Source organism: Danio aesculapii, chromosome 20 (assembly GCF_903798145.1).
Source record: "Danio aesculapii chromosome 20, fDanAes4.1, whole genome shotgun sequence".
NCBI classification, from domain to species: domain Eukaryota; kingdom Metazoa; phylum Chordata; class Actinopteri; order Cypriniformes; family Danionidae; genus Danio; species Danio aesculapii.
In genome coordinates, this window is record NC_079454.1 from 26330404 (window position 1) to 26342923 (window position 12520).

The 12520-nt window shown below is 35.7% G+C and overlaps 1 protein-coding gene across 1 annotated transcript in view; it reads left to right on the forward strand.

Moving 5' to 3' along the window:
* The window catches only part of moxd1 (monooxygenase, DBH-like 1), a 34143-nt gene extending 25265 nt beyond the window's left edge, over window positions 1–8878 (forward strand). The window contains exons 11-12 of the mRNA XM_056481171.1: window positions 4516–4684; window positions 5961–8878. Of these exons, the coding sequence (XP_056337146.1) occupies window positions 4516–4684; window positions 5961–6122 (331 nt within the window). The 3' untranslated portion in view covers window positions 6123–8878. The remainder of the gene's footprint in view (window positions 1–4515; window positions 4685–5960) is intronic.
* The last annotated feature ends 3642 nt before the right edge of the window (window positions 8879–12520 follow it).

Consider the following 12520-nt stretch of genomic DNA (forward strand, 5'->3'; position numbering starts at 1 on the left):
GTGTGAGCAACACATTTCACATCCAAATGTTCTGGCTGTCATGTTACCACAAGCACTTTACAAGAAGACACGCCATCTTGCTTCCATCACAGAGTACAAATTGTTTGTCCGATCCACTAGAACATCTGGAATGGTCATTGTAAAAATTGTTTGTCTCAGTTCAGAGCTGAAAAAGAGAGAGAGAGCTAAAAAATGAAACGCTGACACTCTGAAACATCAAGCCACGAGGAAGTCTAACAGATGCTATCATATCCAGTGAATCCAGTTTCAGGGATTTTAATCATGCTAAAGCTTATGGGTGTAAACATCATTTATGGGCATCATAGCATCACTCTTTGATTTAGTGACGTGTTCAAACATGGTGGCTTTCTAACAAGGTTATTTTAGTAAATTAAAACTAAGATTAAAACTACTGGTTAAATAACATTTTAATTACCTGAGATAAGATAAATAATTCACAATAAATGAAAACTAAAACAAACTGAAACTAACTGAATATAATAATAATATGCAAAATATTCATAAGCACTCGTTCTGTAGTGGAAAATCTTCCCCATGATTGTTTAGAGAAATAACAGTAGATGACTCTTTCACAGCCAAAGACATCAGTAAAGCACAAGATTAAACTTCTTTTTAAACCAAAACATGTGTTCTAACTTTTTCTCATTTGCCAAAAAATGTACGCTAGGCATGTTTAACTACATCAATTATCTTTGACGTGAAGAAGTTGGTCATAATTCTTCATACAGTGAATTTCACTTGCATTCCTTGTATAGTTTTGGGTTCAGTGTTTGTTCTAACAATTATTTTATTTTAAGCTGTGCAAACACTACACTTTGCTTTGGTGGATACTTGATGTGTTCTGTTAACTCTTTAATTACGAAAACTGAAACAATTCATAAAAGCTAAAAAGAAATGTGTTCACAAAATCAAAAGTAAACTAAAACTGACAAAACCATTAATGAAACAAACTAAAATTTACAATCATTCATTTTTCTTCGGCTTAGTTCCTTTATTATCACGTTATTATTTATTTGTCCCTTTATTAATGAACCACCAACTTATCCAACATATGTTTTATGCAGCAGATGCCCTTCCAACCGCAACCCAGCACTAGAAAGCATCTTTACACACTCTTGCATTCACATACATACACTACGGCCAATTAAGCTTATTCAATTCACCTATAGCGCATGTCTTTGGACTGCGAGGGAAACCGGAGCACCTGGAGGAAGCATTCAGGAGGTGCGCAACAACTTTCATTTCCTGATTCAAGCTTTTATACGCAGCTGATATTAACAGGTGGAGTTTAGTGAAATTTCATCACTTGTCAATCATTCACCAGCTCTCCATTGGCCGCACCCATACATACGTCCTCTTTTTCTACAAATTCTCTACACAACATTAAAAGCATAAGACTTTCTCAACTGCATATATTCTGTGTTTAGTTTCAACCCATCTCTGCTAACAGGAAGTTTCGCTGCAGAGCTCTAGTTAATTTTAGACAATCAGGCCTTTGCATTTCTATCAGTTTCATCTACTTTTGCAAAAATTCTTCACTAGTATGCAATTCAATAAATTTTTATTTCTATAGCACTTTTACAATGTAGATTGTGTCAAAGCAGCATAACCTCTTAAGGCCCAAGGTGTTTTTTACATGCATTTTTTATTCTCTTTGCTATTGGGCTTATTAAAATCTAATTAGAATAAAAACCTAAGTATCATCTTTTGATATGATGTTCTTTTAGAGAAAAATGATGTCCATATATGTGGAATCGTGCTCCGAATTAACATAAAACACTTTTGCCTGTTTTTTTTTATTGCATATTTAACATAGATTTTTTTTTACTTGCTTTGACTATCAGAGAGTAAAAACATTTTTTCTCCATTTTGGACAGTTAAAAATAGGGTTTAGGACATTTCATATGCTGAAAAACAGTTGCAGGATGACACTGTATGTCTGTAACAAAATATAAAACATTCAAAGTATTTTAAATAGCCACTTAAGAGCTAAAATGTGCTGTCCATGTATGTGGACACTCAAGCCCTAGGAGGACAACATAGAAGATTATAACAAATTGAAACAGTATCAGTCCAGTTTTCAGAGTTCAAGTTCAGTTAGTTTAGTGTGGTTTAATTTCACTGAAACACTGAAGAGCAAATCCATCGATGCAAGGCATATCACACTCGAGAAGAAGTTTGGTTAATATATATCACCTTTAAGTAATATAAATACAATTATCTAATGAAAAGAAATAACACAACATTTTTTTTTTTATTATTCCTTTCTCCAACAAAACCTATTGGCTAGCTTTAAGTGGAAGTAGCTTTTCAAGATATTATCACAGCAGTGATAGACTTTTTAAAAAGAGTTGTACGTCTCAAAAGCAGCTGCTTGTTCTCGACTTTAGATTATGTGGGCACTGATGATTTGTATAAATTCCTTTCACTGGTTTGTATAGAGAACGAGAGCTGTGTGGTTTGTTATGTCCGCACATGTTTGTTTGTGATTTCGCGTGTGAGCGAGTGAATGTGTGTTTTGGATGGACCTGGGTGCGTGTGTATGTATGTGTGTGTCTAGAATGAGGAACATCTGAAGGACCCTGCTGGTGTAGTGTGTTTATTCAACCCCCTGAGGCTCGGAGCAGTATTGTGCTCAGATGCTAGAATTAGGGGGGATTGAAAGGGGATAGACCTGGCAACTCTAAGCAGATTTCTTTTCAAAGCTCTGCCCCAAGCGCCCTCTGTCTTTCGATCGCACACACATCTATAAAGCGTCCTGCAGGAGTATCGCAAATCAGGGAGAGAATATATATTAAATAAATACTGTATGTCATATGGGGTATAACAGTATTGTAATTATATCACGTATAAAATTATTTCAAATTACCTTCAAATTAACAAATTACGTTCTTGTCTAGTAAATAGCAAAGAATACAGAAACAAAATCCCGGAAATTAATTTAGTCAGTTTTAAAATGTACTGATATGAATTGGAATATGTATAATTAAAAGAAAATTTATTTCTTTTATATGCATAGATTTAATAACTTAGTTAATAAAAGCAAAATGTCAGACCAAGACACATTTATTTTATAAGAGAATAGAACTTTCTTAAACTGAACCTTTCACAGATGCTACTTAGCTTGTACATCTGTATTAATTTAAAAGGACGTGACCTCAAACATCCAGTAAAATTATTAAAAATGTTGTTTGTTTTTTTAGGAAATGATGCCGATGTGGAATGGCGTGATATTTTGTAATACTTTAAAGGTGCTTTTCTGTCCTTTATGAAGCCTTAATGGCGTTTCTTGTTACTGTGTGGAAAACTGTATCAGAGAGACTAACACAATCTCACTGCAATTTGTAACTTTATATTTTAATGGCTAATTTCTACAGTATGAATTGGTACAATTTCATTCATACAGTAGATTTTAGTAAAATTTGATTACCCCTCAATGACTGTTGGGTTTAGGGGTGGGATTTGGGGGCATGACTCCTTTTAAAAATCACGTTTTTGTACAACTTGGCTAATTTTCTGAAAATACATAAATTATGATTCCATGTAATATCATGTGGAAACTCGTGTGACACTAGTGGTGAACAAATGACTGAATTAAATCTGGCAAATTTAGATTGAGATGCACTAATAGTAAATATCTCAGCCAATAACAGTCGCTCCTGACCATCAGCTGTTTTGACCAACATAGGCTCATTCTGAAAACGTAGCCCTATATACATATTTTTGGAGATCGTGACTTATGTAGACAGAATAGTATGACGCTGTTACTTTTTGCGCTTACCAGCTGACCGCTTACCTCCATATGGATAGCTTTCCCACTGTTACCAGTTTTTCCAGTTAGCTCACTTTGTACGTCGGCGGAATTTCTGGCACAGAGAGGAGTTGAACATGACGATGGGGTTTGAGCCAGGTGAAAAACGATTCCAGAAAGCAGGTAAGCAAAAGCAGAATAACAGGGTGAGAACCTGGTAAAATCTAAAAACGTGATAAAAATTGGGTGAGGGCTTTTCTTTTTCAGGACTGCCTTTTAAAACTGTCGGTTGGGTTTAGGGAAGTGGGTGGGCGGGTCAATCTGTGCTTTTGAAAACACTATTGGTTGGGTTTAGGGAAGGAGAAGGGTGGGTCAGTCGATCGGTCAGTCAGTCAGTCAGTCAGTTAAACACGCAGTCGACAGTGGCCTCTGGTGGATTTACATGAGAATAGAAGGCGCGAATGGCCCTCACAAAAGAAATTTGAGATTGAAAAAGCGTACACAGCAGCCTCTGGTGGATTCGCAAAACAAAAATGGCAAAAAAGAAAAGAAACGTAGCTGCTGGGATGTATTTGGCGCTCTCCAGAAATGTATATAGAGGTACACTTTCAGAATGAGCCTGGGTTGGTTTTGACCTATTGATTATCAGCTGATACATTGGTGCATTTCTATTATTATTACTTTGTATGCAAGGTTGTGATTTACAAGCAAATGTACTAAACCTTCTCTTTTGCTTTTTGAAGAACCTGGCCATTTGTGATTAAGAGTCCAAAGAAATACAGCAACCTGTCCTTCACGGAGGCCATGGACAAATACAAGTGGACAAGGAAGAAAGGAAAGTCATTCAATGACATTGTACGGAAACTCCCTATGAACGTCCGCTGCTCTAAGATTGGACATGATGAGTGGTCGGTGAGTGATTTTGATTTATGCCTCAACCTCACACTTTTTCTTAAATTTTTTGTTCACGCGATTAACAAACTATTAACTTAAACTTTTAGCTCAATAAACTACTAATTAGCTATTATTAATAGTCAGTAATTCAGTAATAGTATTTTTTTACTATGGCGGAGATGCAAACGTCTGTATTACAGTACTTAACATTGGAAAATCCGTAATGCTTACTTGGTCATGTGAAGTATGTCTTAGCTAAACAAATGACGGCTTTTTTCTGCACACTGCCATACTTTTTAGGTTAATGATTTCAGGCTTGCCTTCAATAGGCTTTGAGATAATATTCGGGTTCAGGTATTGGGTAGGATTAGATATGTAAAATAAGATCATACATGTAAGTGCTAATAAACAGTTAATTTCTTAATAATATGTGGGTAATAAGCCTGTAATTAATGGTGTGAATTGTTAGTTAAACTAAAGTGTTACCACTTGCTTTGTATACTACTGTATATGCGGGCTATGATGAGGCATCTTGGACTGAGTACTGACATCTTCTGACGTGGATGAAGCGTAATACAAAATAAGTAATTTTTTTAGATACTGAAGGCATGTTGAACATACAGTTTGCAGTCAGTGGGGATTTATTGTGCGAGTAAAATTGTCTGATAAGGAGGAGATCATTAAGTTTTCAGGCCAAATGTGTTCTAAAAAGCCAAATAAATCAATTAATAACTCCAATAAGATTTGTGCTTTGTTACTTATAATATGAAACTGAAGTGTCAGCTTTAAAAATTTGGTGATGTTTATCAGATTTCATCAAATTTAGTAAGTGTTAATCTTACTAAAATGTAATTCATAGCTGCATCAGTTAAAGGAGCGACACTGAGCAAGCATACAAAATCTGATCATCTCTGCCTCTTTCTTTACTACTAGTTGAAGCACAAAATAAATTTGATTAAATATATGCTGAAATATATAAAATAACTTTCTGAAATGCTTATTTTTTTAATCATTTCAAAGTGTTTCAACTGTGTAAAGAAAAAATATTGCTTATAAAAACAGCATGGAATAGAAACTCTAATAAAAACCCTCTGTTTAGTCATCACACTTGGTTAATCCCCTAAAATGTAACTTGTCAGCATTAATAAATTAATCCTTGGTGAACAGAAGAGACAAAAATAAAACTTACTAACCACAAATGTCTGAAGTCGTAGATTAATGTAACTTATCTATATCAGAATGTGTGTTTGTTTTTTGACAGTTTGATTCAAGTTGTTCTCTGTGTGTCTGTTAGATTCAAGGGATGATCGTGTCTCCTCCAGAGCTGAGGTCAGAACAACCGTCCGCTGCTGTCGTGGCATGTAGGAAAGATTCAGCCATTCAATGTGAACATTCCCTCGCTCTTCTGCTCACCGCGTGTCTCTTGCTCATACTACAGACCTGTTTACACCTCTAATGTCTGCTGGCAGCTCATCCCACACTCATAAACATGCAAACAACAAATTCCCATCAGGCCTGGTGCTCCCCAGCAACCGTGAAAGCTCAAGATTTACACCTTGTAGACACTGCAGAGTAACGTGTGATTCACTCATACCCACCTAATTCAAGTTTATCATTACACTTGTTTTCATGCTGGCATTATAAAGTGTCCTACGTTAATATTGACACCCTTGGTAATAAGGGCAAAGAAGGCCGTAAGAAAATCTTAATGGTTGACCTTTTCGTCTTTTTAGATGAAAACAAAACAAATTGCAAATGATGTAAAGGTAACAAATAGAGTTAATAACAATTATTGGCACCCCTAAAAATTAATATGAGCAAAATATTTTTGTAAATATTTATTATAGTAGATTTTCATTTATATTTTACATTTTTAGTACACTTTAGTGACTATGAAGATGACATTAAATAACACTAAATGGGGTGTTACGATCATTTAATGGGGTCTTTATAATCATGATATGGCATGAATATGAATGAGCTTTTATGCATTTTTATGACAAGTGTCAAACACATAATTATGTAATTTTAAATACAATGATGATGTTGTTTTAAAGGGCACCTATGGTAAAAAATCTACTTTTCAAGCTGTTTAGACAGACATATGTGCATGTATGGTGTATAGACCGTCATATTAGGGTGATATAAACACACCCAGTGCTTTTTTTTCAATTTAACAACATAAAAAATGGTGGACCAATTGGAGCTGTTTTCAAACCGACCGCAACTTTACGTAGGAGAGCGGTCCCCCCGCCCACCAATATTAATTGACAGGCACGTCATCATATCCTCAGTTTGTTGATTCACGTCCGCCATTTTCAGCGTGAGTCGAAGCGATATCATTAAAGGAACACCCTTGCTCTATTTTTAGATGCAAGGCTCATTGGTCTCAACACAAGAGCAATATTCTCCACATTATCGCTCTAATTGGAATTATTGGTTGTATCTTTAGGTAGGTTTGCAAACATGCGTACTTCTCATTGAGTCTACCTTATACTTCAGCCGTTTTCATTTCTCGCGATCACAGAAGCTCTCTGTGATCTTAACTAGCATGCGTTTTAGACCGCTGCAGAAACCTATGTTTAGAATTCAAAAATGCGTGCGACGATTCGGGACACTTCATGTCTCTGCCGCGCCACAGAGAGTGTCTGGTGTGCCGTGTCGCGGCTTCGAGCGGCGCATCCGGTGCCTCAGTCAAAGTTACTCAGTGTGCGTGGTTATTAGTTTCTGTGTACAAGCTCGGCTGAACTGAACCTAAACTGAACCTAAACTGGCACACTCAGAAGAACCATAATATTATTATTAAATCATAAAAAATAGGTAAACTATGTGCCCTTTAATGTCTTTTTCATGACAAAGTGACATTATCAAGACAATATAGCTTGTCATAAATCTGTCATAAACATAACAGCCATTATGTGATGCCATTAAAATTGTGTTGGAATTGTATAACAGTGTCATTAATATTTTTTGTGGACTCAGCTACAGTGGTACAAATAGAATTTGATTTGAATGGCACTTTTAATGACAAATTCAGATGTTCCACTAAAAAGTGATCAGAAAAATATTCATGATGCAATTATAATAGCTTAATGAAAGTCATGTTTATGAAAGATTTATGACAAGTTATGTTGTCTTGGTTATGTCAAGTTGTCGTGAAAACATCTCAAACAACGTCATCTTTGCATTTAAAATGACATAACTAAACTAAATAGCACTTAATGACAGCATAAATTCTCCTTCATATTCATGGCGTGTCATGTCATGATTGTAAAGAAATCTTGTGTTACTCAAACATTTAAAATGCCCCCTTCTACCATCAGGGCAATCATTAAGAAATACCAATCAACTGGAAGTCTTATGAATCATGCTGAAAAATTATGTGTTTATCTTGTCCAAACACACTCCCAGGGTGATAAAAATCCAAGAATAGAGACTGCAGCTAGAGAATTGCAGACATTAGTTGGGTCTTGAGGTCAAAAAGTCTTCAAAACTACAATCGCCTACATATAATACATCACCACAAATTGATTTTGAGGTGACCACAAAGGAGTTTCAAAAAATAAAAAGTACTTTCATCCCCCCAAAATAACTCAATCATCTTCATTTTTTCTTTGTTTATATTTTGAGCAAGAAATCTTAAAACAAGTTAAAACAATACTTTTCCCCCCCTCAACCTTCTTCACTGATATTTACCAAGGGTGCCAATGCTAGTGGAGTACACTACACATGGAGTAAACATTGGTTAGTGGCTCTCTAACAAACGCCTCACTGCCCATCATCTCACCACATCTCTTACAATTCAGCAGATCATGTTCTTGGTACGGTTAAATGGATAGTTCACACAAAAATGAAAATTCTGTTACTGTATGCATTTTGTCCACTCTATAAAAATACAGCAATTGGGATCCAGGGTAGTCCTGCATGCCACTGACTTTCATCGTATGGACAAAACTGCAAGCGCTTCCATGCAGACTTCATCAGAAGTGGTGCCTATGTTTCAGAACATTTCTCTCCATTGCACTGTTTTATTAAAAGTTACAAAGTTTAAACACAAGCAAAGGCGTCTAGAGCTCTGTGAACTGTTTGTTAGTCTCATTATAATCTAAATGTGTGTTTCATAAATGAATGCTGGCACTGTATTCAAAACCATTACATTTTTATACGCTGCCTATGTCTTTTTAAGCAATAAATGTTTATTTCTTATAAATATTCGGAGACTTTTTATTTAAGGGTGGAGTTTTTTTGATGAAAGGACAGAATCTTGGCTATTTTATGTTACAGATGTGTCTTAGGTAAACATGTTTATTGTGTTCTTTTATTCCTTTTAGTTTGCCTGATTTTTTGCTGTTAAGATTTTTTTTATGCAAAATTCTTAAACGTACTGTTTGAAAAATGTTCTGGTTGCTTCACAAAGCTGTTAGGAATAAAGTTAAAAGCATTTAGACACGTAAAATTGGTCAAGATGATCTGCTGAAGTTCAGTTCGATCATCAGAATGGGGAAAAAGAGTGATTGAACTTTGCATGGGTGTTAATGCAGATGGGCAAGTCTGAGTACTTCAAAAACTACTGATCTACTAGAATTTTCACACACAAGCATCTCTACAAATAAAATAATAATAATAATAATGATAATAATGAATAAAATTAGACCTTTTAAAGGTTCCTTACACAACTATTCTTCCTGAAGAAACCTTTGAAGGCAAAATATGTCATTTTTGCCACTAGAGGGCGCATGTTCACAACAAACAAATGTATAGTTTGATGATGAAGTGTGAAATCATGGGAGCTGTCATCTTCATAATATCCTACAGGCTTTGTGCAGAAATCATGTTCAAAGATGAGCTAAAGTATTCAAAACTTATTGTCATGGGAGTATGATAGTAAATAATTATCATCATGCTAGTACAGTAAGAAGCAGAGTAAGTCTGAAATCCATTGAAGAATCCATTTTAGTTAAAGCGTCTTTAATGATTTCTATAAAGACAAGTGGGTAATTGAGAGTGTATGAGGTCATAAGCATTGCAACACAGGACATGGTGTATGTCACTAGCTAAAATAGCTTATTTCTCTGAACATTATTTGAATCATTTGGGATAAAAAGTACGAGTCAGGAGAAAAATATAACAGTGTTTTTAATGAAAAAGAAGCTTATATTGTGCTTTTAAAAATGAAATGGTTCCATGGGTTTGACTTAAGGTTTCATTATAGGGTTAGGTCAATAAAAGATTTCATATAGAATTGCGATAAAATTTATTTTGATTACGATGAGAAGCTCTGGCCATTTTTAGAGCCAATCACACAGCAGCAATCTGCGACAACAATAACCAATCAGCATAACGTCAAAAAACCATTTCCAACCACACATTGCTAACAAACTCGACAAGATGACAAAAATAAAGAAATAATGAGTGGAAGCAGTGACGAAAGTAAACTAACCTTGAGTTCATATCCAAAGATGAGGAAGTTACTGACAAAAAAAAGGTGGCACGAATTCTGTTACATGGAAGTGGTTTGAAGTGTGACAAGGAGCAGATTTAAATGATCTGTAAAGTATGTCAATGGTTTGTAAAAAGAAACCAAGTCTGGCAACACAACCAACCTATTCTAAGACCTAAAAATGTATCACCCAAAAAAAACCCTGAAAGCTTTACAATTTGTGTGTACTGTATATTGTTTATGCTTTGTACAATTAATTTACCTTGTAAGGCCAGATTAGTCTTTTTAAATCTATTTTACTGTTTGTTTTACTTTAGGGCCAAATGTGTAATCTGTTTTTGCTAACAAACAATATTTTAAATTGTAATTTAATGAACCCCCTATTTTTGTTGCATCAGTCATGGTTGGGATAATAACTTTTAAAGCTGGAAACATTAACAACTAATATCGAAATTTATTGTTATTGTTCAATATGGGAAAAAAATATATCGAGTTTGCATTTTTGCCATATCGCCTAGCCCCAGTTCTTTAATTCCTGCCTTTTAGATTTTTGAACCTGTAACTGTAAAGGTTTGAGAACCAAAATCTGACAAATGTCTTGAAATAGAATCATGGTAAAATCCCAATAACTGAGCCCAGTCAGTTGAATTATTAGAAAATAATGTACACCTGAGGTGATGATTAATTATTTATTTTGGAGTACTTTAAAATCATCATTTTTTGGCATTATTACAATCCTAACAGCCCTCATTTCAAACTGAAAATGGCCAGAGATAGACGCACACAAACACAAAAAATATCCAGTGAGTGTAGTTCTGTGCTTCAGTGGGCAACAATGCCCTGTTGATGCCAGAGGTCAGAGAACAGCCAGACTGGTACAGCTGATAGAAATGCAGCAGCAGCTCAAATAACCACCAAAGTCTGCAACAGAGCATCTCAACCCATCAAAACCTGAAGCAGAAGAATACACCGGTGATACTCAGATAAAAACAGCAAACTGAGGCTACAATTCACACAAGCTGTCCAAAACTACAACAGAAGATTTTTCAAATTGACTTGCCATCTCTGAGTCTCAGCCATATCACACACTAAATGAACACAATAATAATTCAGTATGTGAAAGAGAGTCAGAATATGCCTTACAGTCCACTATGAAGCTGAAGGGATGTGATTGTTCTGGAGGCTCGCGGTAGATTTATCCAGTGTTACAGCGGGGAACTGTAAGCCCACTGTTAATGCCTGGGAGTAACTGGTACAACATTGAACATCTCTGGTTAAGGCCTCCAGACTCCCTCACACACACCAACACGGCAAAAATGTGCCAATGTGTGCTTGTGAATGCCACAGGACGCTTTCCTTCCCTCAATCTCTCATTCCTGACTCTGTACTACCGGCCCTGAGATGTTCGTCAAGGATCTGCAAAATGAGCGGTAAGATTTGTCTGTTGTTTACTTAATGGCACTAACGAAGTGTGTTGAAACTGTAGCACATTTGACAACCTAAGAGGAAGGGGAAGTATGATCTCACTCATTCTTCAAAAGACCGGGCTTGTTTGGCCTCATGTCTTTTATGTTGGTGTGTTTAGTCCTGTTATAATAGGCATATGGAAAACAGCAGCCAAGCATCATGGGTTTTAATTGTTAACGGGCCGTTATAGGAGGTTGTGGTCATTGTAGAGTTTAGAAGAGGAAGTCACTGATGTAATACAAGGACAATAGCCTTTGGTTAAGGACTGCAGTTCTTGTCAGTCGGAGCTGTGAAAAGAGGTTTTGTGACAGAGACTTTCCAGACTTTTGGTGTGTGGAAAACAGATCTTCATCAGTTTGGCCACATCACAGGAACCACACATGCTTAGATGGTGTCCAAAATCTCAGCTAATGTAAAGAAACAAGGATTAAAGGACATACTTTTTAAACATGTATTTGTGGTTGAGTTATTGTTTGCATTGTGGCCCAGATTGGGTTATATAAAGTAGAGAGGCTTAGTTGAAAGAGTCAGGTTTTGGAGTCTAGTAGTCTGAGCCGAACTTTAACTGAGGTTTCGATTCTTGTCATGGAACATCACAAACAGATGAGAATATGGCAGGGTAACGAGAAAGATGACACATCCTGTAGTGCCAAGGCCACTTCCTGTTGATTTAGTTTCCCAATTTGACAAAGTCGTGGCTGTTTGGGTTAATGTAATTTTAGATTAAAAATTTTTTGATTACATACATATGTTTTTATTTATTTAATAATGTAAAAACTGATGGCCTCATTGACTTTAAAATGTATTTTAAACAGTTGTTGGCCTCAAAACATACTTTTATGTTACTTTTTTTATTATAATAGAGGAATTCTTTAAAAATACACTTAAAGTTAACATTGAAGATACCCACAACCTGATATCAGATGAGGAATTTCTGTTCAGCTTCA